Source organism: Thamnophis elegans, chromosome Z (genome assembly GCF_009769535.1).
Source record: "Thamnophis elegans isolate rThaEle1 chromosome Z, rThaEle1.pri, whole genome shotgun sequence".
NCBI classification, from domain to species: Eukaryota; Metazoa; Chordata; class Lepidosauria; order Squamata; family Colubridae; genus Thamnophis; species Thamnophis elegans.
This window is the reverse complement of record NC_045558.1, coordinates 102793783-102821540: the sequence shown is the minus strand read 5'-3', so window position 1 is coordinate 102821540 and position 27758 is coordinate 102793783. Positions and strand designations below refer to the sequence as shown.

At 37.7% G+C, this 27758-nt stretch overlaps 1 protein-coding gene across 2 annotated transcripts; it reads left to right on the top strand.

Annotated features, from left to right (window-relative positions):
- Positions 1-1534: 1534 nt before the first annotated feature.
- CALCOCO2 (calcium binding and coiled-coil domain 2) lies at positions 1535-26883 on the top strand. Of its 2 annotated transcripts, none has more exons than XM_032237032.1 (13): positions 1535-1642; positions 4560-4636; positions 9940-10143; positions 11236-11338; positions 12235-12368; positions 13393-13518; positions 14441-14547; positions 19647-19737; positions 20780-20902; positions 22549-22635; positions 24083-24203; positions 25356-25384; positions 25799-26883. In XM_032237032.1, exons 3-13 carry the CDS (start codon positions 9949-9951, stop codon positions 25973-25975), a joined length of 1293 nt encoding a protein of 430 aa, XP_032092923.1. In that variant the 5' UTR covers positions 1535-1642; positions 4560-4636; positions 9940-9948; the 3' UTR covers positions 25976-26883. The 2 variants fall into 2 exon arrangements, with proteins under 2 accessions (XP_032092923.1, XP_032092922.1); XM_032237031.1 differs by having other exon boundaries at positions 1536-1642; positions 9925-10143.
- Positions 26884-27758: the final 875 nt, after the last annotated feature.

Sequence of the window (27758 nt, the reverse complement as noted above, 5' to 3'; positions counted from 1 at the left end):
GCGCCACCTCGGATGAAAGTGAAATCCAGACTTTTCTCATTTTTTAATAAATCCTGTTCCTAGTTTTTTTCCTCAGAATTCTTAATTATGAAATCATGAATTTTAATCTTATTCTGGATTTAATCCTGTCATAAATCTTAATACTAGCCTGGATTAAATCCTGCCATCTGTTTTTTTTCTGTGTCCACAATGGCATTGTCATTTTTTTCTCCATCTCAAAGCTCAGGCAGCCTTAAGTAATTTTTAGCTGATCCATTATTAAAGTGTTGAAGCCAAAAGCCAATTCCAAGATGAGTAAAATATGAGACACTGTATTCTGATGACAGTAAGAGGTGGAGTCTATTTAGTACCTAATGAGCATTTTAGACTGGAATAAACATGTCCCTTCTGCAAATTACCAAATTACCTGCAAATTAACTCTATGCATGGGGCTATGAATATCATTTGTTTATTAGCTAGGGTCTGCCCATTAAATCAAACTCTCCCTCTGCCTATGACTTCCTGCAGTCTGCAGATCGTCTGATTGGTGGGTTTTAGGAAGTGATGGGTATCAAAAGAACTACATAGTTTTGCTGTATCACACTATCAGAATCTGCCAATGAAGTGATCAATAGACTACAAGAAGTTCAAGCTTGATATTCTTACCTAGCTGATTCCCATCCTGCTGATTAATATAGTTGGGGATTACCCAGTAAAGTAGGAGAGTTCAACTCTTTCAAGACTTGGATTCTTTGTGAACTTGCCTAATTGTTCTGCCATTAACTGATCATGTGATCAACACTGATCATCACTCCACAAGAAAAATGTACATTTATTTGTATAGTACACTATGCTCTGTCCAGCAATCTTTTTACATCAAGCTCATCTGTCAATTCTCTCAGATACCACCAGGAGGAGATATTCACCAGTCTTCTATTTTAGAAACAGGTAAGTCACTACCTGTACATGAGATCCACCAAAGCATTCTTTTCTAAGGTTACTCAGATAGCAACTCAGTACATGCAATTTGGATAGTATTCTTTGCTGACTTGTAATGACAAGATTTTAGACCAAGAACCAATTTTCATTTCATTCTTTCTTGCTTTCTGTTTTTGTTACCATTATTCCAAGAACTGAAACTTTCCCATAGTAATGAAAGAAAATGTACATTAAAATGTTTGCAAGATGCTTTAAGAAAAACAGTTGAGCATTTTTTCCACAAGGAAAAAAAGTAAGGAAATAGTCACTTTTACAATTTGTATTACAAATGAACTAGTGATTTGACAAGCTTCAGTTTGGAGGGTTGATCTGAAATCACAAAAAATAAAGGATCTGCTAAAAGTGATCCTTGATTCTTCCTCGTCCTGAACCCCAATTGTTATTAACTTAGAAGATTATAGGTGCGCTGCATTTGCACACATCTGGAAAGAAGGTCTGCGAAGAATGCCTGGAAGAAAGCTTTTTTAAAATTGCATTACAGAACTACACCTCCCAGCATTCTTTGCAACGCTTTAGGTTGTAGCATCCCACAATGGGCGTGGGTTTTTCTTCATAAACCGGGCAGGCGTCTCTTACTGCGAGTCTAGTTGCGGGCGTCTTTCGAATCGAGCAGTCTTGCAGTTCTCGTGGGAGATCATCGCTTCTACTAACCACCGGCAAAGAAGTGAGTAGGAAGTTAAGGAAAGTTTGGTTCTGGCAACAAAGTAACTATTTCGTTCGCAGGTCCGAGGAAGAAAAGTGCTTTTAAAAGGCGGGGTGAAAAGTCCAGAAGGGATGTTTTAAAAATTGCCACACTCTAGCTGTGTATTTTGCTTCTCTGGTTCGCTGCTATGTTGACTTATTTCTGGGATGACTGTTCACCTAATTCTGTAATGCATAAGTCCTCCAACTTTCATTTCATTTCATTTCGACTCTTCAGGACATACATTTAGGGGATATTGTACGTTTTCTGTGGTTTTTTCTGATTTCTACAGCAATTGGGAAATGTGATTAAATGATTACTGGGTCTCAGAAAACAAAGTGCATTACCTGTTACTTTCTGCTGTAATGTATAATGGTCAGGAATTCATTGGCGGCGGCGGGGGCGGGGGGACGGACGGACGGACGGACAATGCATCAAAGCTCCTGCTCCGCTTTTGCTTTGATTTCTCCCTAGGAATTCTGCACACATGCAAGCACAATCCTTGAAGGCAGCTCCGAAAAATGAACTTTATTTATTTGCAAAATTCAGATCATGCATGTTAGAAGTCTTGTAATGCATATTAGCATTAAGATATGACTTTTTCACTTGATTGCTTATATTTTAACTAGGCTATGTTTTCCATAAGAGTACCAAGGACGGAGAGGAACTTTGAGACAAAAGTTGTATAATATTATACAAAGCATTAAACAAAAGTTATATACACCGTTTGTTTTGCACTTGTTAGAACTCTATTTATTCTTCTGACTTTTCCAGGATTTGTTTCAATCAGTAGAAAACTATTAACAAAGTAGATGAGTCTTAATTGTTTGAATGTATATAGAAGATAGCATCCTCAAAGGAATGGTGTTTGAAATAGTACCTTACTAAATCCAGCAGAAAGTTTCATAATTGCATAGCTTTATTTTTTGATTCTCCTTAATCATGACTAAGCATTACAAAATGTTGTAGGGAGAATCTCAGATTAGATTTAGTGGCTTCTATTTTTGTAGGTTATTGGATTAATTCTATACCTTGCTCATTTTCTAACAAGTTCTTGCCAAATAGTTCAGAGTTTTTCCTGCAATAATACTAACAGCTGTGTAAGTCTAACTTGGTTCTGGTCAAATTTTCAGTTTCATCATGCATGAACAGATCCTGTTGCTGACGGTCCTATTGTACATATTTGTGTATAATCACAGTTTCCAACTTTGTTTTGTCCTGGTCTTTATTCATCTACTCAGGTAGAATTTACTTTCCCAACACTTTCCCCATATTCAGAAAGAAATGTCATATTCTATATTTACATATCAGACCACTGTGCTGTTTTATAGCCCGGGGGGGGGGAAGAGCAGGGGCGAGGGTTATACATTGGATAGAGTCCATTATATAGCAAACAAACTGGGTTTCCAGAGAGTTTAGTGTTTTTTAAAATTTTTGTTTATTTTATTTGTATTTCCCATTTCTAAACCACCCATCTCCATCAGTCTTTTTAACAATTATGATTGTTTCAGAGATTCTGCTGACGTGTAAGATGTTTTGCCTTCTTAATGTGCCTACCTATAGGTTTCTCATTTGAAAGTGTACTCATTAGAATAAAATAACACTTCTATTTTCTATTTGTATTTACTTTAAACTTCTTTGTAATGTATCTTCTGTATCAGAACTCTAAAAAACTTGTTCCATTTGCGATCTAGAGTAATAAAAGAGAAGTCTGGTGCCCCGTGGGGTAGGTGCTGCATCAAAGAAGGCATGCCTCCTGGGTCGCACTAGATGGCATTTTTTTTCAAGGAAGGAGTTGGAGCTTGTCCAGTAAAGTAAAGATTATTTTGACACAAATGCGCAAGTACCCAGCCATAAAGAGTTTCTGAGAAAATTCTAAAACAAAAACCATGCTCAACCAACTTTCAGTAATATATTCAAGGTTGGCCTTTTCATTTACAATTAAATCACAAATGAGAGGAACATTATTGCATTCAATAGTAATGCCCCCAAAGTGGGACCACTGGGGCTCTGATCACTAGGCATCACAGGTGATTGCATCACAGGTGAAACTCACCATCGCCCTACCTCAGTTCTCCGTGGTGTTTCTTTCATGAGCTTCTGTTTCCCTGCAAACAATGCTCATGAAAGAAAAATATCTCACCTCTGCAAAGTTGCCAGTGTTGGGCTGCCCCGCCTCCCTCTGGCCAGCTGATCTTCGGGTCTCTGCTGTGCATGCGCCTTGCAGTTTGGGCATGCGCATGCACAGTTTGGACATTCGGTACCTAAAAGGTTTGCCATCACTGGCCTATACATATCTTAATATTGGCAACTCATTAATCAAAACACCACATTGGATCTCTATATATGAAATGGCAGGGATAGATTGGCAAGCTAAAATGGTATTGTCAAATATTAGACAATACCATGCTAACTTGTCAATCTAGGGAGGTGGGAAATCTTCCTAAAAATTTTGTTTTTAAGCTTCTGTTTCCCTTCATGCCCCCAAATCTTGTATTTTTTCCCTCTGAATATTGATATCTCTGGCACTTCAGAGACTTTGCAGGACTGTGTTTACTCAATAAAACAGACTGAAATGCACTGTATAAATTGTTAGGCAGTGAACTTTCTTTGGAAGAATTGAAGAAACAACAAATAAGGAGTGATAATGAGCCAGGAGAAATTCTTGATGCACTTGATATAAATGTCAATTGCTTTTTTAATTTATTATTCAGCTTCTTATAAATTTGAAAATTAAACCCATAAAAAACAAGGGTGGAAATAACAATTTTAAAATGTTTGTAGCTACAGCTGTTGGAGATCACATGCCACAGTATAGTTCATGCAGATTTAGCCCTTTATGTATAGATGCAGAAATTTAGATTTCTTGAAGTTAATATTGAATTTTCTTTGCATCCAGGGACATCGAGCTCGGTTCCTGCCTGTCACAGAGCTGTTGAGACAAGCACAGGTTCAGAATTCTGTTTCTGCTCTTTGGTAAGTACCAGTAGAACTTATTTGATGGTCTCATGACACAATTAGTAGATCCCATTGTTTCAAAGAGAGTGTGGGTTTCATTAGCATGTGAAAAGTGGAAGTAGAATACAGTACTGGCTTTGGTTCTTTAATTTTTTTTAAAAAAAAATTACAGTATTTTTGGACTAAAAGACGCACCAGTTGTTCACCAAGATTTCGAAGAGGTAAGAGGTAAGTAAGAAAAAAAAGTTTTTGTTATCCCCAGCCCCCAGGAGCACTCTGCAGGCTTTTTCTGAAAAATGGGTTGAAAGAGGGACTTTTTCACAAAAACAGGGGCATTTCTTGCCTTCCCCCAGCCCTGCTGAAGCCTGCAGAGTGCTCCTGGGGGCTGAGAGAAGGCAAAAATGGCTGTATTTGGGGTATAAGATGCACCAACATTTCCACACTCTTTTGGGGGGGGGGTGCATCTTATACTCCGAAAAATACGGTAAAATGCTTTTTCACTGAGCAGTTGGCTCTTATTTAATTATTTTACTAAGATCTAGCAATATGGGGGGGGCACTTCAGCCAAGGTGGTGGTAGGACTGCCTGAAGAAGTCTAGCCAACATGGATTGAATTCAGAGAAGGTAGAGCTCATGCTGGTAAGACCCCTGCCTCACTTCCTGAGATTACAACAAGGTCAAGAGAATTTGTACCGTGTTTCCCAAAAAATAAGACATGGTTTTATTTTCTTTTGACCCCTGAAATAAGCGTTTGGCCTTATTTTCAGGGAGGTCTTATTATTTTTGAGGTGCAGGAGGAGGCGAGTGTGGTCACCTCATGGCTGCTGCTGTGTTGCAATATTTTTGGGGGGGGAGGCTTATTTTGGGGGGAGGACTAAAGCGCATGGGCTCAAAAGCCCAATTGGGCTTATTATCCAGGGAGGTCTTATTTTCGGGGAAACAGGGTAGTTACTTTGCAAGTCATTGCCCTGATATCTTTCTTGCTTCTGCCAACATGGAATGTAACTCAGCATGAATACAAGTGATCTAGGCTGTAAAATAGTTCGCAACCATATCTGAATAGCCTTAAGGAAGGTTGTTCTGCCCTCCTTTCTCAATAAGATAAGGGCCAAAAGGCAAGCATGCTTTGTCTTTAGTGTTAAAGGTAGCATGACCATGTTTGGAGGATAGATAGTTTCTGTGCAAAGTTCTTATCATTAATTTGGCTCTCTGTCTGCAAAGGGAATCAGAAGGAGGGGAAGGGAGAAGGGCCTGAAGGGCGGGAGTGTGGGGCAGGAAGTAACTTCAAAACTGATGGAAGAGATTTACAAACACTAAACACAATTAAGATTTGGAGGTCAAGGGGAGCAGTGTTATTTTTGCTTATTCCTCATGTGAATAAATACCTCAAAATTGTATTTCATAGTTGTTTTTTCACAGTTTGCTACAGCTTCTACTAATACATGTGTTATATTCGGAGACCCAAAGCCAGGGTTTGAGAATTTTAATAAAAGGAATAATGAACAAGCAGTAGAATACATTGGTAGTTAACTACTTTGATCTGACACTTGCTTTGCTACTATTAACAATGACCAATATATCTTTTCAGGCTGTCTTGGAGTTTTCTTATTCTTATTTTCATTCTGAGCTGGGATAATTTAAAAAAAGCAGACAGTTGTATGAAATTAAATTAAGTCAAGAATAATGCAAGCAAGTTGTTTGGTGGGCAGAGGCAAGCATCCAGCCAGCCAGGTTATAGACATTACAGTCTTATAGACATTACAATCTGTCCCCCTATCCAGTCATCCAGTTCCCTCCTCAAATGGTTCCATATCAAGGACCTTCTTTCTTACGTCTAAGTTGTCCTTGGGGGTGTATACCTTATCTCACTTTCCTGGGCAAGCTGTCTCCAATGCCTCTGAGCAATGAAGAATAAGAAAGTCAACAAATCTTAAAACAAGATACGGCTTCTCAATCTAACTAAAAGTGTAAATGCTTAAATAAAATGTTCTAATACTAAATACTATAAAATATTCTAACAACCATTTAAGAATTTATTCTCGTTGTAGGACCACTTCTCTCCTTCTCTGCTAATGACTATTAGGTCTTTATTCCAAATTCCAGATACAAAAAAAAAAAGAGAGGAGTAGTATAATTCAGAAACTTGAAACCTAGTTGAATTGATTGGGAACTTTTCTTCTTTTCCAGTTTGGTGACATACATTCTTTCAAACATGTCCCTTTACCATTTTTTAAATTTCTCCTATAAAAATTATCAATCAGCTACTTGTTGCTTGAGAAATTAGAATTTATTTCTGGCAAGCTTCATGGACTTAATTTGATATCCATGTTGCTTAGAGCTATTGTGTGTTGAGAGATATTGGTATTCCCATCCAGACTCATCCTCATCTCTGACATCAGCACCATCCCCATTGCTACATCCCAACTCCATCCAATCCTGTGCATGTCTACATTCATTTGGTTTAGCTTACAGAAAATTGTCAGGGGATTTTGTGGTAATCTTAAAGAGTAACTACTGGGTTGCATTGTGCTATGATTTGAATTAGATTGTTTGCATCCCAAAGTATCTCTTCACAATCACCTGGCTACAGTTCATTAATCAGTCACATATTTTTCTAGCATCACTCAGCTGTGTCAGAGGTTTCCACCACAGCTGTACAAATCTGGAAATAGAGGTAGGAATTGCTGCCTGGGTTCCTGAGTTTCCAAAGTTCCTGTTTCCAGTTAAATTCAAACCATTGAAAACCCTACTAATAAATGCATTGTTGTATCACTTTATTGTGTCTCCCAAGAATCTATTGCTCAAGAGGACTTATATGCGTGTCTGTCTAGGTAATTTTAAGGCATGTTTTTCCTCATCTTTCATAGAAATGTAAAAGCAATATGTACATAAATTTGTCATCAACAATTGTGCAGCTTCCCATTTTTTTGTTTTATTATTTGCATCTCACTTTTATTAGTTTTACAAATAATTCAGGGGTAGCAAACATATACCTTCCTCCTCCATTTTCCCCACAGCAACAGCCCTATGAGGTGTGTTGGGCTGAGAGAAAATGGCTGGCACTAAGTCACTTAGCTGGCTTTCATGGCTAAGACAGAACTTGAACACAAGAGTAGTCTCTGCATCAAACATGGTAAACTCTGTATATCACATGGTAAATGAGAAATTCTGTTCTTGCCTCCCCATTTTTAAGTGTTCTTTCCAAGGAAGCTATGCTAATACCAGTATTGTTTTTGTTTCAATTGTTGGCTCAATCCAATACTGGGTTCAGGTTATCCAGCACTGTAGGCCAATGAATTCATGAAGAATAAGGTGTAATGCAAACTCTTTATTTCTGTTACAGAAGTAAAGAGATACACTTGGGACCCAAGTTCAAATGAAGCATACTTATTGAAATTCAACAAGCTCTTATTATGCCATAAAAAACCACATGTACACAAAATCACATGTCTTTTTTTTAACCTACTAATGATAACCTTTCTTTTAGTTCTGGACCTTTGCCGACATGTTGTTAAACTCAGCTAAATGCCATGTTACTTTCCTTGGTTCCATTAACAGGCCCATTGGCAGAATTCCTTCCCAAGGATACAAAGCCGCATTCTGTCAGCTAGTCTATGTATGTGATTAACCTATGAAGTGTTTATTGTCTTCCCCTCTAGCTCCTACTAGCATGTTCTAAAGAAGACATCAGTTAACTGCTAGTAACTATGTCTAGTAAAGGCACAGAGAAATTAATAAAAATGGAGCAGCCAATTCATGATTTACAAAAGCTCCTGATGATTTGTTTGCAAACCAATGTGCCAAGTAGTTCACAAGCTACTAAATGAAATCATTTCCTGTTTATTTTCATTTCCTATTAATTTAGATATGTTTTGCATTTGATTGTGCAAACTTATAAAGTTTAAATTCCTTTTTTCTTAAAAACAACATTTTTAAATGATAGATTTATGATTTTTATTCTTTTCCTAAAGAAGAAGGGCTAATTTCTCTAATCATGTTCTTTAAAGGCTACAAGGTGAAGAGTTTGCATTATAGAATCTAGTTTTATTTTTCATCCTTATTATACTTTTACACTATCCTAATAATTTGCAAGCAAGACCATAGTGAGTCCTATCACATATGCTGGAGATAAGGGAAGCAGGAAAAGGCATCTCCCTCAAAAATAGTTGTAGGCTACACTAATTACCAGTCAGCTACATAAAGGCAAGAAAGTGGGTAGGGGAGTATAAACATGGTGTTTCTGGGAAAGGAGGTTTGAGAAATTCAATGTTTTACTTTATGGTCATTAAATGTATGTTGCAGTGCCAAGCTCTAAATAAGTGTACTTGTTCCATTCAGCCATGTTTTCTTCCCTGATAATATTTTCTGTGATAAGCAGTACAGAATTACTACATCTATCCTTTGCCATTGGTTGTGCTGGATAGGGCTGTTGGGAGTTGATCCAAAACATTGGAGGCATTCAATTTGATTTCATTACTCCCCCCTTGTGTTTCCTGTTCCAACCTCAGAGAACTCATTCTGTATCTGTTGACAATCTCTATTTCTGAGAATTGCTGTTATTTCTCTCTTGTCCATCTGGCTGGCATCTGTTGGGCAGTGTCCAGCCAGGCAGGGCAGAAGAACCAGTTGGGGATTTAGCCTTGAATAATTGCCTAGTTGCAAGAGCTTTAGCACTGACACCCATGGAACCTTATCTATCTGTTTTCAAGGAGCCTGGAGTCTTGCGGATGTTGATCTACTGTTTGGGTTTGACAATATCATTTTGATTGCAGAAGGAGTATTGTTTTTAAAAATGAGTTTGCTATTAGTTTTAGAACAATTAGGGCATAGTTTACTGGGCTGTTCTCCTATGCAAGTCTATTTCATTATATTATGTCTTATGAATCAAATCTGCTGCCTCTACTTTGATGTTGTCCTTGAATAGAAATTGCTATGACATTATCATATTACATAGGAAAGTCATTTATGTGCCCATTATTTTGAGATACTTCTAATGGTCAAAAATCTTGGGAGCCCATTTTAGATAATGCCACTAATTTCTTAACACTTTAAAATGTTAGTAAAAACATCATTTAGCCCAGGTTGCTAAAACTTTAAAGTTTGGATTCATCTTAATATGGAGTACAGTGTCATGCTCTTTTGAATAATAATTACCCATAACAGAAATTTAAGAAGTTCAAATAACCCAAGAAAGAGTTATACAACTTTGCATCATGGGGTCAAGATTGATGAGAACATTTTAATCATCTTGCCTTTGTGTTCTCTCTCTCCCCCCCCCCCCCTTTTCTCTCTCTTTTTATATTCAGTTCTTTTCTTTACAGGACTTCAATATGGAGGATATGTTTTGTGCATGCAACAGTCTGGAGGAACCACCTACTTCTGCTGTCATGTTAGAAACCCATTTCTCTCAGGTGGTCTTTGCAAACGTAGAGAAATTCTATGTTCCTGGAACAGACATAACTTGCTTTTATAACATTTCCCAGTTCTTCATGCCTCACAAGAAGGATTGGGTGGGCATATTCAGAGTAAGTTTGATTTGCAAAAACCACTGATATTTGAATAGTAAAACACAGCAATTGGAACTGATGTAGGATAGTTGATCTCTTTTGATAAAGACATCTGGAGAAAAAAATTCAGGTTTTTAGGAAAATTGAGATTTGGTAGTTTTTAGGTTTATCTGAGATCCATATGTTGAGGTCAGGAAGAAATAATACAGGATGGAAGCTATTTTTTCCATTCAACTTTCAGTTTTTGTTAATAAATTATATGTCTTTTTAGCATGTAAGTAGTGCTTGTGCCATTTTCAGCTGTTTACTCTGCCAATTGGTACCAAGCCAACATTTATATCTTACGGTTCTTCCCCCCACCAAAAAAAAAACCCCTCAGTTGAGTTTTACTTTTCCTTGAATATTACTTTCCCCAAAATTGTGAATGGTTACTATTAATAACAACTTTAAGAGAGAGTTCCTAAAGTAATCCAGAGATAAAAATAAAAGAGTTAAAGTTCTCTGAAGTCCTTAATGGAAAATGATATTTCAGTAGAATGATAAGTTATGCCACTACAGGTTCCTTAAAATGCAGAATAAACATTTTGCCATGTCCAATGTTTCCCATTGTTGCTCCATAGAGATGTGTTAAGATGAAGTTTTCTCTCTGAAAGCCTTACAATTTTCCTATCTGTCTTCAAAACTCTTGGGATTTGATTCTAGCCCTATTGCTAGTGTGGGTAATGCCTTCCTATTCATTGTAATTTGAATGTTGAAGGCTTTCCCTCTCCTTCTTTCCTTGGATGAAGCAAAGCAATAGGGCCAACATGGATCATTATTCCTTCCTTCTTCCAACATAAATTTCACATTAATATTGCTCTGTCTGAATGCAGTTTATAATTCCTTCACTCGGTAACTATTTATTAGTTGGCGCCAAGAGGATGCAAAACAAATAACCACAGCCTCTCCAAAACATTTGAACAGTCTTCAGCCTGAAACCTTGAAGATGTGCTTGGACTGCAGTTCCCCAGATCCATAGTTAATATAGACTTTTAGCAGTTCCAGGCTGGGTGATGACTAGTTGGAGCAGGAATCGGAAGCCTTCACATGCACTTTGTGGTTGCCTTACAGGTGGGATGGAAGACAACTCGTGAATACATCACATTCATGTGGGCCCCTGAGTTCGGTGATTCCAAGAACAGATATGCTGAACAACAGCAGGTGACTTTTAAAGGTCAGTGATGAGAAGAGAATTGGTGGTGTTTTTTGCAACAGGAAACCTCCTACAGTAATCATCACACTCTTACCTGCCTTGCATATGGTGCCACAGTGGCATCCAAAATGGGTTGATTGAAATCTAGGCTTTATTCACTAGCAGTCCCTTAAAAAGAACCTGTGAAACCAATTAATGTGTTTATTAAATTTATGAATTATTTTTATTATTTGGCCAGAGTGAGAGTTAGTTGCTGATAGTATTATTTGAAGTGATTATAGAAAATAATGTTGGGGGGCGTGGGGAGAGAAATGACATTGAAGGGCTTTGTGGAGGTCAATAAAATAAGAAGAAGGAAACAAAAGATAGTTATATAAACATTTTTTTAAAATTTCTTATACATTGCTATATGGCTGTTACTTCCTGGCTTGGTAACTTTTACCACTGGAAAGAAAAAATAAAGCTGTTTGTTAGGAAGTGATTGTAGTTCAGCAGTAAATTCTATCCTGGGAAACCTGGTGATATCATTTGTTCCCCACCAGCTATGGCTATGGTGAGCCTGAGATATGAGAGAGCTATTGATAGTAAGAATATACAATATGAGACTGCAGTCATAAAAAGGGAAGAAAAGAAGGGTGAGTGCACTAGGCTTAATTTCATTTTACGTGCTTAGACTTAATCTGGGTATGATTTCAAAATCCTTGTGCAAAAGACCCAGACAGATATCTACCTAGAACTGTCAGCTTTGCTACTTGGGGAAGAGACAAATTTTAAAAGCTGTCAGCCTTCCTTCTGTTTGGCATCCAGCAGATTATCTCTGAAAGGTAAGTCTTAACTAAGTGTTAGATAGCTAACTTTTGTATTTCTTCTGAGTGACTGAGACTCTAAACAAGGAATGTGGCTTTTTGTTTTTACAGCCTACTATCTGCCAAAGGATGATGAGTATTATCAGTTTTGCTATGTTGATCAAGATGGGCAAATCCATGGGGCCAGTGTTCCCTTTCAATTCCGTACTGAGACTAAGGATGACATGCTGGTAGTTACTAAAGAGGTTAGTTCCCTTTCTTAAGTCCTAAACCGAATAAAGGCTTGTGCAGAATGGATTAGGGTGTTATGGTCTTCAAAATGCGTGGCTCTAAGCATAAAACAGCTGTTTGAGTATTTTGGAAGTGTTTCATTGGAAATTGAAACATTCCCAATCCACTTTAAATCTTTTCACATTAGAAACAGTTGTTCCAAGCCTTAAGGGATGCATTTTGAAGTCAAAGCAGTTTGAAAACATTTCGCATTCTTATAATGGTTTGCCTGAGATAAGGTAATCTACACGATCAATTGAATGCCTTTTTGAATTTATTCTATGTTTTTAAAAAAATTATAACATCCTTTTGTGAAAAAGAAAATCCTTCCAATCTGGCTTCTATTGTAGCATTTAAAAGTAGTAGAATGAATCATCAGCATCTTTTATGATCACAACAGTAGGAGTTCAGATACTGATGGAATATTTTTAACAGTTTTTTTTAAAATGTTGTGTTACCAGATTGATCTCAGTAGTGGCTACTTACTATAGAGAATGGACACAAAAAAAGAGTTTGCTGAGATGTCTTAGTAGTTTCCATTGTTTGCATATGTTGGCTGACTTACCTAAATTAAGTAGTCCAGCCCATTCATAAAAATAAAATCTATTGAATGATTTTATCTAAAAATGTCCCATAATTAAAACAGCTAGTGCTTCATCTGTGACAGATGATAAAGTATGAAAATAATGCTTACTAAGATAGTGCAGCATAGGCAAGCATGGTGGCTAATTAAATTTTTCTATTTTTCAATTCTTTAATATTTCAAAAACAGAATCCAAAGTGGTTTGACCCAACTAGAGAAATCAAAAACATCCTTAATGCATTGTTTCTGCTGATGCAATTAGCACTGCATGTAATCGAAGACTAATAAATTCAGAACTCATTACCAATAATATATAATAAATATTTAGATCAAAAGATCTATTTGCCTCCTGAATAGTGTCTAGCTCTCCAGAACATATTAATACCATGCATTTTTCTTTTGATTTTTGTGTGCAGGGAGAAATGGAGAAAATACAGCAGCAAAATGAAACATTGCTTCAAGAAAACAAGAACCTGAAGAAGAACCTAGCAAGTCTCCAGGATCAGAATATGCATCTACAAGAAGAACTTGTGGCGGCTAAGGTAGGAACCATCTCCAAAACAAGGCAATACACAACAACAAAAAAGGAAAGTGAACACATTTCAGAGGTGGGTTGCTGCCAGTTTGGTCCAGATCGGGCAAACCAGTAGTGGTGGCAGTGGGAGGTTCTGCTCACCCTCCCAGATGCTTCTGCGCATGCGGGAAAATGTCCAAATCAATAGTAAAAAAAAATTGGCAACGCACCACTGATACACTTAACTAGTGTTTTCTTCCTAGAATGATGTAGAGTTTACAGTCTCCACAGAAATTGCCTTAGAGGAAGGCAGGAATAGCTATGTGCTATTCAAAGTGCTAGTCTTAGTGAACTGCAATACTAAGAAAACATTCCACCTGGATTAGGGAGAATGAGGAAAGACTACTCTCAGTTACTATAGACAATGTGTATTGGTGTAATATCCAGGTTATTAAAAAAGGAAGCATGTAACACTACACAGTTCCTTTTAAAAATGCCAGTCTAAAAAGTAGGAAGTAGGACAAATTATGCACAGGTTAGAAAAAGTTGATTGAATCCTAGTCACTAAGATAATATTGATGTTAGGACACTCTGGATGGGAAGGAGGTTTTTTTTTTTCCAAACAAAAATAAAGGTGGTTCAGAACAGAGGATATTTTGATGGCTGCTTCAGAATTGTCTGAATTTAGAATTAGATTTCCTTAGTAATAATGGAAGCTATAGAAAAACTGCAAAACAAAATTACCCCAAAACAAAGAGAAAAGGGAATCTACTGATTCTTCACTGTAGAATGGCTAATAGATTGGCCCAAAATATAATAGGGTAACAAAGTTTAAAACATAACTATATGTTAAAATAAGCAAAACAGACATGTCAATTACTATTTTCTTATCTGTGACATTATAATAAATGGAAATCCTGATGATTTATTTTTCTGCCCTGCAACTTCAGGCTCTTCAAGATAAAGTGAACACTTTAGAGGACAAATGTGAGGAACTTGAATCCCAAAAGAAAGATCTAGAAAAGGAGAAATGTGCCATGAAGGAAGACCTGATGCAGTAAGTATTTATTTTTCCTCCTAGAGATAGCTAGTCCAGTCACAACACTAAGTAAACCTTTAGTGATTGAAATGTAGGAAAGCCTTAGATTCATGAAATCCATGTTCTTTTTTCAATGCAGCCGTAAAAAATCCCTTGGTTCTGTTTTTATTATTTTATGTTATTGTGTGTGGAAACAAATACATATTTTTATGAAACTGGGTTTTTTTTTAGTAGATATAGTTTAGCTATGGTTAACATTTGAATAAGAATAATAACACTGAAAGTATATTGCGGTTAAAAACATTGTTCTCTGGGTTGCATTGGAATTACTAAGATAGACATTCCCAACCTTTTCTACACCCCACACTCCGAGAACTCTTTCGATATATTTTCGCACCTCTTACAAAAGTAAATAATTATATGCATATAATTATGCCTATACATTATAATTTTGAAACTTCTAAACCCAAATTTTCGCACTCCTGGGAATATCATCTTGCATTCCCCAGGGGGTGAAGCATCCCTGGTTGGGAACCCCTACTCTAAGGGGAGTAAAAAGACATTCTAGCTTGGAATCAGTTCAGGGAAGGAAACGCCTAAAGCTAAACCTGTAGAGAAGGCAGATGGTCTGGTGAGATGTTTGTAATATGCGTGATCGGCAATAAAGTATCTACTTGGGCCTATTCATGGAATGGTTCCTGTTACTTCCGCCTGACATTAATCTTGCCAGACTCAGCGCTTCTGGGAAGGAGAAAGCAACGGATATGGCAACAGAATCGCAGGCAGCTGCTATGTCTTCACAAGAGATGGCGAACACCGTACTCCTACATCAACAGGAAGTGGAAGCAGAAATGAGGAAGTTACAAGCAACGATACTTAAGTTGGTCCAGCCACCGGGGGCCCCACTAGCTCTGGTAGAGCAACCAGTCTCCTCCCATAGTGGTTTGCCAGAGAAGTTTGGAGGAGAAGCAGACAAAATGAAAAACTTCATTGGACAGTGTGAATTGTTTATGGGAACCCGAACTGCAGAATTTCCAACAGATCATTCAAAAGTATCTTTTATATTGAGTTTGTTAAAGGAATCTGCGGCCAAGTGGGCAAAACCAATCATAGAAGGCAACGACCCGATAATGGGCAACTATCAAAACTTCATGGAAAGATTCAGAGCATATTTTGGGAATCTGATCCAAACAGTTTCAGCCAGTCAAAAGATTCAGCAGCTTAAGCAGGGCTACAGAAGAGTGCAGTTGTACATTGCTGATTTTAAATTATTGGCAGCAGATGCTAACTGGAGTGAGCCAGCCTTGATGGACCAGTTCAAGTATGGCTTGCACAGTGACATTCAGAGTGAGCTGGTGAAGCGAGGAGTTCCACAGAATCTAGAGGAGTTATTCCAAAGTTGCTTGCTCATAGACACCCATTTGCAAGAATTGAAATGGAAACAGGAGAAATCGTGCAGGCCTAAGGTTAAATCAAATTTCATGAGGCCTCCTCCCTCAACCAATCTGGAGATGGTACACCCGGTGTTGTTTGGAATAGGCAGAAGAATGGCAGTTGTTAGGGAAAGACAAAGACGGCGGGAATCAGCAGCTTGCTTTTACTGTGGCAAATCAGGGCATATCAACAGGGCTTGCCCAACAAAGGGGCCATCTAGAGAAAGCGGGATGCCTGATCAGGATGCAGAAAAGCCTCATTCCTCTCATCAGTCACCAATTTAAGGAAACAGCAATGGCCCCTCTCTCAAGAGCTCGCAGAGGGGACCATTCATCTTGTAAAGAGAGCTCAAGTTGGACCATAGTATACTCTTGTTTTTGCTAGATTATCTTTTGACTCTGGGCATGAGGAACAGCAAGAAACCTTGCATGATTCTGGGGACACCACAAATTTCATAGACTTACAATCAGTAGAAGAATTAAAGATACCTACAGTATGCCTGCCGGATCCCCTGAAGATAGATATGATAGCAGGCAGCCTTTAAGAATACCATTGTTGTTAACAATTGGAGAACATATCAAGCACCGATAATCTTAGGGACAGCATGGCTAAAACTGCATAACTCAACAGTTGATGGGGAAAGGAGGCACCATCATTCCCTTCTCCAGCCTAAAAACTCAATCTGCAGTTTTCCACAGGCCTGCTGGATACCCTGAGCCAGAGTGAATAGAATAGCCAGTCATGTATGCCACCTTTGCAGACATTTGGTGGGGGGAGATGAGGCTTCAATCCTCCCCCCTGCATAGGGATTATGACTGTAATGTTGATTTGAAACCTGGAGCTTAAGTTCCAGAGATAATATCCAATATTAATGGAATACCTTTTAATCAAGCATTTTTATTCAAATTTTTGAGGGTCATTAGAGGAAAAAAAAATCTTCTAAATCACTATCTTCAGTACCTACTTTTTTTGTTCCAAAGAAGCAAGAGGCAGGTATTCCGAACTTGAAAGGAGACCTTCCGATGCTCACAGTCCACTATTACAAGGATCTCAACAAGGTTACAACAAGGGACCATTTCCTGCTATCAGATTTGATGGGCAGATTACAGAGAGCTCCCATATTTCCCAAGCACTTGGGATGCGTATAATCTTGTTAATAATCAAAGAAGACTATTTGATAGTCTTTGATACCAAGTTAGGGTAGAAGTTTGAATATAGATAGTCCTCGACTTACAACCATTCATTTAGTGACTGTTCAAAGTTACAACAGGACTAAAAAAAGTGACTTATAACTGTTTTTCACATTTATGATCACTACAGCACCCCCATGCTCACATGATCAAAATTCGGTCACTTGGCAACTGGCATGTATTTATGACAGTTGCATTGTCTTGTGGTCATGGGACATTTTTACATGTGGTAAAATGTGGGCATTTTTTTACTTTCTCAACTGGTTTCCCACAAGCAAAATCAGTGTGGGAAGGCAGGTTCACTTAGTGACCAGATGATTCATATTACAATGCAGAGATTTGCTTAATCACTGTGGCAAAAAAGGTCAAAAATGGGGCAAAGCTTAACAACTGCCTTGTTTATCAACTGAAGTTTGGGGCTTTGTAATTCGAGGATTACCCACATACAGTTTATACCTTTGGGATTGGCTAATTGTGGAGTAGTATTCTCTAGATTCATGAACCAATTTTTCCTCGGAAATGACAAATATGTGATAATTTATTCAGATGACATCTTTATTGTCTCTGAGAATGCAGAGGCTTGTGTGCAGCATGTTAGGGAGATGTGAAATCTACAGGAGAATAAGCTTGACAAATGCACCTTTGCCCTCCACCAATTGGACTACTTAGGTTATAGGATTTGGGGGCAGGACAACAGGTTTAGGATTTGTTTACCAGAATCAAGACAAAGCAGCAGCAAGACCCATATGTTCGGGTCTGGATGGACGACATCTAGGAAACTCATCAAAGTACATTATCTGTTTTCGGTCACAGATGGAAAATCTGCAGCATAAAGACAGATCTTCATGCATGTACCTTTAAGGGAGGAAGTACTGCAACTTTGAAATGGTACTGAGATGGCTGAACATGGGGCAGTCTTCAAGACACTGCACAGAACATTAAGAGACTTTGGTGGCCTAGGATGGCACCAGACATTAAAGACTATGACAAGTGTGCCAAAGAGTCAGGACCCTTACCCCCCCCCCCAACCTTGGCATACAGTATTATTTGACTTTAGAACAGATTTTCCACCAGTGGTGGTGGATCTCTTTACTAACAATCAGATGTTGCAATAATATTTGAGGTGTTATTGTACATACAGCCAACACAATTATCCATCATTTAGTCCATTAGCCAATTTTGTATATAATAATTGTATCCACGCATCAATTTGCAACGACCCAATTCCAGACCTTATGGGAAACAGGGGTTTTATCTGCAACCTCACACTAGGGTTGCATCCCCGGGGCCTGGATTTTTCAGAGGAGCAATGCACTGCTCAGGCACTGTTAAAAGAGCAGCTGGACTAAACCAAATGGTCTTACTAGAGACACACACAGCAACAACATAAAAGAGCTTGGCAATTGCAGAGCGGGATAGTGTATGGCTTCCTACTACATTTTTATCTTATACCAGACCCTCAAAAAAGCTACATGCAAAATTTGGGGGCCCTTTTAAGGTCCTATGATAGGCCAGTGCTATGGACCTTTGTTTGCATTTGCCACCATCTATCAAAGTGCACCCATTTTTATTCGATGTCGATGTTGAAGGAGGCACTTCGCAGTCATTGGCAGCCTCCACACACCACCTACATCCATGAACATTGAAGGCCAAGGGACTTCGAAGAGAGGGAAGTATTGGACTTGAGGCAGGAGAAAAGAATACAGTGTTTGATTCACTAGAAGGGCTACCCAGAAACAGAGCACTTGTGAGGAAATGTAAGGTACAGTACATGGATGCTTCAGAATTAATAAACTTTTCATAAGTGCTTCTCAAGAAAACTAAGATCTTCCATGCTCCCCAGTACCAGCTTCAGTCCTGAACCTGAGGAAAACCAGTGAGTGAAGGGGTTAACTATTCAAGGGTGCCCTTTGTGGAGAGGCACGAGACTGGCAGTGGTTCAGTTTCAGGGGGAATTTGGGTGGGGGGGGGAGGACCCTTCTAAAATGCTTTAGATGTTTTGCAGGGAGAACCACCTGACTGGGAGGATTCCTCAGACCTGTAAGAGGACAGCTCTTCTTACATGTTATGCCATTGCTAACCCTATTGTCCAACTGGAAGAAAGAGGGGGGGTTGTTTAGAGAGGAGCGCATGATATGATAGCCCCCTCCTCCAGGGGAGTAAAAAATCATTCTAGCTTAGAGTCAATTCGAAGGAGGAAAGTCTGAGTAAACCCTTAGGTCTATTCCTGCCATTTCCTAAGAGAAGGCAGACAGTCTGACAAGATTCTTGTAATGTGGGTGATCAGCAATAAACTTGGGGCTATTCATGGAATGTTTCTGGTTACTTGTACCTGACAGGGTTCCCCTGAAGCAATAAATACTGAATTTATACTGAATTTATACTGAATTATAGTATAATTTTTATGCTCTGAATTATCCAGAGAACTATTCTTGGTAGTATATAAATGCAATAAAGAAGTAATAATAATCTATTATGCCTGTTTCCATATAGGATCAAAAAAGAGAAAGAATCTGCATTATATGAGAAAGAAAAGATTGGAAACCAACTGAAAACCATTTGGCATCAAAAAGAAGAATGTCAAGTGAGTTAGCAGCTCTGGGGTCTTTCTTAAGGGTTTAAAAGAATTGCTCCTGAGCACATCCTCTCCAGATATGTTAGCCAACTTGACCAGCAGTGCAGATTCTGCAGGTTCTTACAATCTCCACACATGCAAAGGATATCATATTAGACAAAGTTCAATCTTGGAAGGAGGAAGCTTTTCAAATGCCAATTTTAGAGAATAGCATTTGTGCTTGAATGGAAAGGACCAAATATATCCAATTGCTTCACATTCCTTTCTTGCAAACCAGTATCTAACACAAATGAATTCTGATACTTACAGTATTTTCATCCTTATCTCAATTTAGGAACAACTTCTTTCAATAGATAATTTATGCTGCATCTATATGCGTTACATTTAACATCATAGAATTTTAAAACCTTATTTGAGTTGTTCCATAAACAGATAGTCCTCGAATTATGACCATTCATACAGTGACCATTCAAAGTTATTACTGCCTGGAATTAAGGGACTTATGACTGACTCAAATTTCTGGCCATTGCAATACCCCACATGAACAAAATTCCTGACACTCTGGCAGCTGTGAATTGCAACCATCGGGTTTCTCTCCACAGGTAAACAATTTGGTCATCTAAGAGTCATCTGGAATTGTTCCTAGTTGCTCCCATTTTTATCTCCCATTCTTCTAGTTGCTCCAATTCCTATCCCATTCTTATCTAGGGAGCAAGTGCCTCCAAAGAGCTGGCTTTAGCAGTGAAATCAGCCATTCAGCAACGGGGGTGGGGGTGGGGGGGGACTCCCAACTGCTCAGAGGATAGAGAGTAGAGGATTTCTAAATAATATGTACATACAGAACATTTTTGTTTGTTTTCTAGTCACCTCAGCTATTGAAATAACTCAATCGTAACATCTGCCAAAATGGTTAAGGTTTTTTTAGCTTCCATATCTCTCAAGAATTTTATAATTTCACAATTATCAAATCTGCAAATTTTACAGAACTGTCCTAAAACTAACTTTGAGCCGATTGCCTAATGATTTTTGCCTAATCCCTCCTCTTTGTTAGATACAATTGCACATTCAACAGAAGGAGATGGAGAACCTGCAGGAGGGAATTAAAGAAAAAGCAATGCACCTGGAAGAATTGAAGGGAGAGAATTATCAATTAAATGCTGCCTTGTTTAGACAGGTAACTTTCCTACATTTTTTCTTCTTTTGATATATAGTTTTTAAACCTTAAATAACTTTAAATTTGTATTCTTCCCTAGGAAAAGCATAGTTTATTAATCTAATGAAGCAGTTCCCACTCCAGATAATCTAGCTGCTGCAGATTGATGCATACTTTTCCAACTCTGCAAAAAATTTATTATCCCTTCTTCCTGGGAAGCTGCCACTTCATTGTATCACACCACCTCTCCCTTCATAGAAAAAAATCAATCACAGAGAGAAATTTCCTTGAACGGCATATAAGAATGTAAACAACTCTTTGCTCTAAATCCTTTCTCTGTCACACTGACCCTCTCCCAGCATTTTTGTTGTTGTTATAGCTTTCAGGCACCACTGTCAGATTACAAGCAGAAGGTGTTTTGTCTACGAGGGATTCACCACACAATAATTATTTTCCGAAATGCACAATACGACAGCAATGACCTTCCATAAACTAACCTTGCAAATTTCAGTGGCTGACTATGTTTATGAAGTGAGAGATGGTGTGATAGACTGTTGACGCACTTTATGTTTGAGGGAGGAAAGAGGGCAGTGGCAAGGGCAAAGGCTCACAGTTCTACCATAAGGATTTTTCTATTGGGCCAAGAATGGGAAGAAGAATTAGCAAGCAAAGCCTTTTGGCTAAGAAAAATATATAATAAATATGTATAAACAAGAAAAAAAAGAAGGAAGGAAAGAAAGAAGGAAGGAAAGAAAGAAAAAAAGAGAAAAGGAAAAGGAAAAAGAAAGAAAGAAAGAAAAAGTATTTGTTTGCTTAACAATTGGAACAAAAATATAAGCAGGATTGGACAGTGGGGTGAATGTCTTAGGTTATATCACCCTAGGTATGATTTTCAGTTAGTCCTCATTCGATATCTGAACATTTTAGTTTGAGGCTCCCGATCTGTTCATTATCATTGTTTTCCTTCAGTGCCTAATCAAGCAGAAAAAAATGGGAATGCACTAAGGCAAATTTTGAGCTACATTTGGAGAATAATCCATATGTTCTGACTTTCTCTGTATATGCTGTCCTTTTATTCTTTCTCTTCTCCCCATTAAAACTTTTAATTGACTTCTTGCTTTGGTTTTGGGCAAAAATATCCCTCCATAGCCATGCCATTCTATTATTTGCCCTATGCTGAAGCTTGTCCTAAACACCATGTGGTCCATTTCTCTTGAATCAGTTAAATATATCCTACTATTACAGAATTTTGATGTATATTTTAAACTGGGCCAATTCTAATGTCTTTCCTGTTGCCCACTTCACCCATTTTATATGTGCCTAAAACAAAAAAATTACCTATCACTGCTTTAGATTATATTATATAGAGATTATTTGACTAGGGCACCTAGTGTGAATGCTATCATCTTTCTGGAAGTGCTGGCTTGTCTAGTAATTAGAGATGGTACCTGACTAATTTAAATTCCCAGTCCTGACACTTAGTAGAAGATCTTGCACTCCCTGTTACCTTTCAGTCTAATCATACGGTACTCCACAGGGCTGCTCTAAGAATTAAATAGATCTTAACCCTGAGTACTACTGGTAGTGGAAAGTATGAAATAAGGGGAGAGATGTTTACCATTTGCCTTTGGCTTCTAATTATGATCCACCTTTTTTTCTTTTCTCAGCAAATGTTGAACAACATCCAGGAAGAACAAACACTTGCACTTCAAATCCTGAAGAAGCAAAAGGATGAACTAGAGCTGGAAAATCAGGTGCAAACTTTGTCATGTGTGGAGTGACGAGAGTTGCTACTGTTGGATTATTGTGCAGAGGGCAGTATTGTACAACTAGGGACAGTCTGAAGTTGCTTGGGGTAACTTTTTGTAATCTTGTGGCTCCTTGTAGCTGAGTATGAAAGAAAGCTTGTAAATAACTGCAATATTTCAATACTAGGAAACTTAAAACCTAAAAGAGTGTGGATTAATCATCAAATTTCTCTTTAAAAATGTTGAATAGTTAACTCATATCCATTGTGATTCCAGAAAACACAGTAATAATTCACAAAGTATAGTGTTTCCCTGCCATCATTTTAATATTTATTTCTGCCGCTACTAATCAGAGTAATCTGGTATTAAAAACATAGGTTTCAAATATTTTTTATGCTCAGTGAATAGTCTGCAGGTGTGCTTCTTGCATTCTTAATAATTCAGTCTTGAGCACCAAGCCAAATCTGCTGCCATTACAGTATTGCACATACAGTATATTACTGTGCAGATGTTTATAAGGTGATTTGATTCTTTATCTTTACCTGTACTGGGGACTTCTTGGAAATACTATTTATGGCTGCACGTAATTCTTCTCCCAGAGTGCTGCAGAGCATAGGATCATTGATTAAGGTAACATTAATGAGTAATCTCATCCAAGTTTGCATAGTTTCACTAATGGCCAGGTAGAGCCATTGAAGACTGTTAGTAAGACATTGTTTAATTCTAGCATTTTTGTAGACAAGACACTTTACTCACTAGTTATAACCCTGGTTGCATGTTGCTTCAATGGCAAGTGCATATTAAATTTTACTTGTAAACAAACTCTAGGAAGAAGACAATGATGCTATAGGATGGAAGAGCAATGTGAGTTTTGATGGCAGGAGGTGGGATAAGCAAAAGTTTCAAATATGGAAGAAGAACCTGCTTACAAGCTTTGCAATATTTCAAAGGGTTGTGCCCAATTTTGCTCAGGTTTCAAATCACTACAGAACAAAAGCAAACTTTTCCAGTTCCCTAGATCAGTGTTTTTCAACCTTTTTTGTGCAAAGGCACACTTTTTTCATGAAAAAAATCACGAGGCACACCACCATTAGAAAATGTTAAAAAATTTTAACTCTGTGCCTATATTGACTATATATAAAGTAATTTTCCCACGGCACACCTTACACTATGTCACGGCACACTAGTGTGCCGTGGCACAGTGGTTGAAAAACACTGCCCTAGATCAACCAACTGAACAAAGTCAGAAAAATCTACAGCTGTTTCTGAACTGTTGCGTGGATGTTCCCACTGTGAAACTATGTTATGGGACTGGTGAGAAACAACTTTCATGTGTAAGCAGGGAAATTTGTTCCTATATTTCAGATGCAAACAAGTGTTTCTGGGCCCAACTATCCATATATCATAACTTCCAATTACTGGTTATACATTTTAGCTTTTTTTTTTTTTGCAGAAATTATGGCAAGAAAATGAGGTGTTGAAGGCACGCCTCCCTGAAACACGCAGTTCATCTGCTGGAGTCCTATCCCAGTCACTGCCTAACTCTGCGATTCTGTTTGGAAATCCAAATTCTGGTGAGTGCCCTTCAACTTCCAGCTGGGAGGTTCAACCTAGCAGCAAAAGTATGCTAATTGAGAACTCAGTGCTGTGCTGTTTAAAAACACGTAATTGCTTAGGTGGTTCTCAACTTATGACTGTAATGGACCCTGCTCATTATTGACATAAGTCGTGATGATAAATAAGGTGGGTCATCAGGTGGCTGACCCAATTTTATGTCCCTTTTTTGCAGCAGTTGTTAAGTGAATCCATGGTTCACTAAGGGATGTTTTTGCCAAAAATCAGAAGCAAACAATGGGTTTTGGCAAAAACTTTGTAAATTGTGGATACTTGACCATGAGACGCTGCAAATGGCTGTAAATGCAAGCCATGGCCAAGCACCCAAAATGTGGTCACATGACTGTAGGCAGGGGCAGTCATTGAAATTTTGAAACCAACCAGGTTATAACTACAGTTTTTTGGGTGGGTCCATGCTACCTTTGAACAGTCACTAAGCATAAATGAAGGACGGCTGTACCAAATTTTGCAGTTATGAGAAGGACTACTTCTTTTGGATTTGTTATCTTTTGCTGAGAAATAATAAAAATGCCCTGAGACAGACATTGGCATTTCTATGAGTTGTACATCCAAATAAGATGAAATAGATTATGTATTGGCAGATCTTACTAATGCACAGACTTCCTGATTGATTCCTGACATTACTGTTCTTTACCATCACAAGTATTTTGAAGTGTCACTGAAGCTATATATTAACATTAAAGGTAAGGTAAAGGTTTCTCTCGCACATATGTGCTAGTCATTTCCGACTCTAGGGGGAGGTGCTCATCTCTGTTTCAAAGCCGAAGATCCAGTGCTGTTTGAAGACGTCTCCGTGGTCATGTGGCCAGCATGACTAAACACTGAAGGTGCACGGAATGCTGTTACCTTTCCACAAAAGGTGGTCTCTATTTTTCTACTTGCATTTCTACATATTTTTGAACTGCTAGGTTGGCAGAAGCTGGGACAAGTAACGGGAGCTCACTCCTATGGCGCTAGGAACTGCCAACCTTTCTGATCGACAAGCTCAATGTCTTAGCCATTGAGCCGCTGTGTCCCTTTATTAACATTAAATAACTCATGTAATTTAATGTCAAAATGTTTTATTTTTCTCATTATGGTTTGTCTTACAGCATCACCAGCAATTGCTCAAGTGGACCCGGTGAGTTTTCACTTTTAATGTCTTTATTATTGAGCACAATGTAAAAAAAAACCTGAAACCATACAGTAAAGACAGTGCCACAGTGAAAAGAAGTCAGAAAAAACAGGGAAAGGATACATGATTGTTGAAGCCACAATTGTTGGCTACAATCATTGTCCTTAATAGTCCTTTGGTGCTTTAAACCAGCCTTGTTTAGAACTGAAGGAAAGGCAGATTAGTGGTGTTAGTCCTTAATCACTTAATGTTTTGCATAATGTTTTGAGGTATCCATCTCTTTTTTCTCTGCTACAGTTCCACTCCATCACTTGCCACAATACCACAGAACAAAGCTTTCCCATTCCTGTAACAGAAATTTACTGTCATGCACTTTCAAAGCAGTTTGAAGAAAAAAACATTTCCATTGTCTTCTTTCAGGTCTCTCTGAAAAAGTGTCCCATATGCCAGGAAGTCTTCCCTAATGACATTGAAGAACAACAATATTTGGATCATGTGCAAAATCATATTCTCGATTGTCCATACTGCAATAAAACCTTTGACAGCGCTGAGAAGCAAGTGTATGATGATCATGTCTTTTGCCATAACTTAGACTAGGCTTAAGCCTGCTGGCATCACCAAAAATATTACACTAATGCTTTTTTTCTTTCCTTTTCCCATTTCTCTCCTTTGTATGTTCTGGCAGGGATAGATACTAAAATGCTAAAATTGACATACCAGGCTAAAGTCTGTTGTTGGGCCTTAGGTACTGATTACTTTAATTTTCTTGTGATACATGTGTTAAATTAAATAATACATTATGCTTTTGCTTTGGAAGCAGATTATCACATATTTAAATCTTAGATTTAAAAATAACATGCTAGTAGAGTATCTCTACCATATGGGCTCCAACACAAGTCTGAAAGTTTAGAAGGCAAAACCTCTGGTCCCTCTGGATGACCCAGATTGGATCCTACAATATTATCCTGAGACACATATATGCACCTTTATTTGTAATTTCTAGCTCTGCCAATAGTAAATAATAAAATTTGCACTTTTGCTTGTGTTGTTTCTGGTTTATGGCTGTTTAGGCAAAGCAACAATTATTCTTCCCAGTTTTAAAAAAATGTTTCCTATCTGTTGTCAGGGAGCTCACAATCATATCAGAAGTAACTGAAGACTGAACCCATTTTTTTTTAAATAAAGATTTTTTTTGGGACTGTCCAGCAGCAAAAGTATTGACTGCGATCTTGGGGCTCCAAGATCACACGTCGTGTTGTTGCAACGTCAGCTCCTCCTTCCCCTGAACCCAATTTTTTTTTAATGTTACTGATTGATAAAGGTACTAACAGATTTTCACCAGTCTTGTCACTGTATTGAAAAGGTTAAACAAAAAGGGTCTTTTTTGGAGTTGCAACATATAACCAGAATCTCTTTATGATAATGTAGAAATGTGCTGCTTTTTAAAAAAAATTTCTCTCTCTCTCTCTCTGACTACATTGTCAAAAGGCCACGCCTATTATATAATTAAGAATACTGTATTAGAACAGAACACATGAGTGGACTTCTTTTTCTTGAAAAAGCACAATATTATTTTTTAGTTTAGTTTGACAGTGCACTTTCTACTCTTTAAGACTGAATAAGCTGCTTACATAGAGATTATATACTATGTATTGATTAACTAAATAATATTACATATAGCAAAATCTTTTTAGTAGCACTTTACTCTTTTAAGTTGTATTGCTTTTTTTAAAAAGTACTATTATTGTTTATCATTGTTTTCTTTATTCTCTCTTTTGCATTATTATGATTATTTTGCTTTGATTGTACACTGAATGATTCTGTACCTGAGACAAATGCTTGTTTAATTACATTTGGCCAAATAAAGCATTCAGTTTAGATAATTAAATAAGTGTTGGTTTTTCTTTTTCAAGTACCTATCGATTGCTTATTGAAAATATACCAAATTCAGAATGGAGATATGCACCTATACGGATTCACTGGATATGATTCTGAATTCACTACATATGATTCACTACATCTGATACATGTGCGTACATGTATCAGATGTAGTGAATCATATGTAGTGAATTCAGAATATCTACCCTCTACTAGTAAATTTATTTTTTGGTTCTAAACTGAGACAATTTTAATACTTAATATGTTAACTCAGATAATTAAACATACCAGAAAAAAAACAGGATTAGGGCAATTTCCAAAAAATGCTCTGCTTGCATTTGGGAATCAATTAAAGATCCTGCCTTATCAGTTGTAGAAGTATTTTCTTCCTTTATATTTTCTGTTTATACTATGTGCCATCTGTTTCTTTTGACAAAGTTCTGTAGTTCCTTGCAAGTTTACTTTGGCTCTCTTCTCACTTGGCTGCTTTTACCAAAATAAA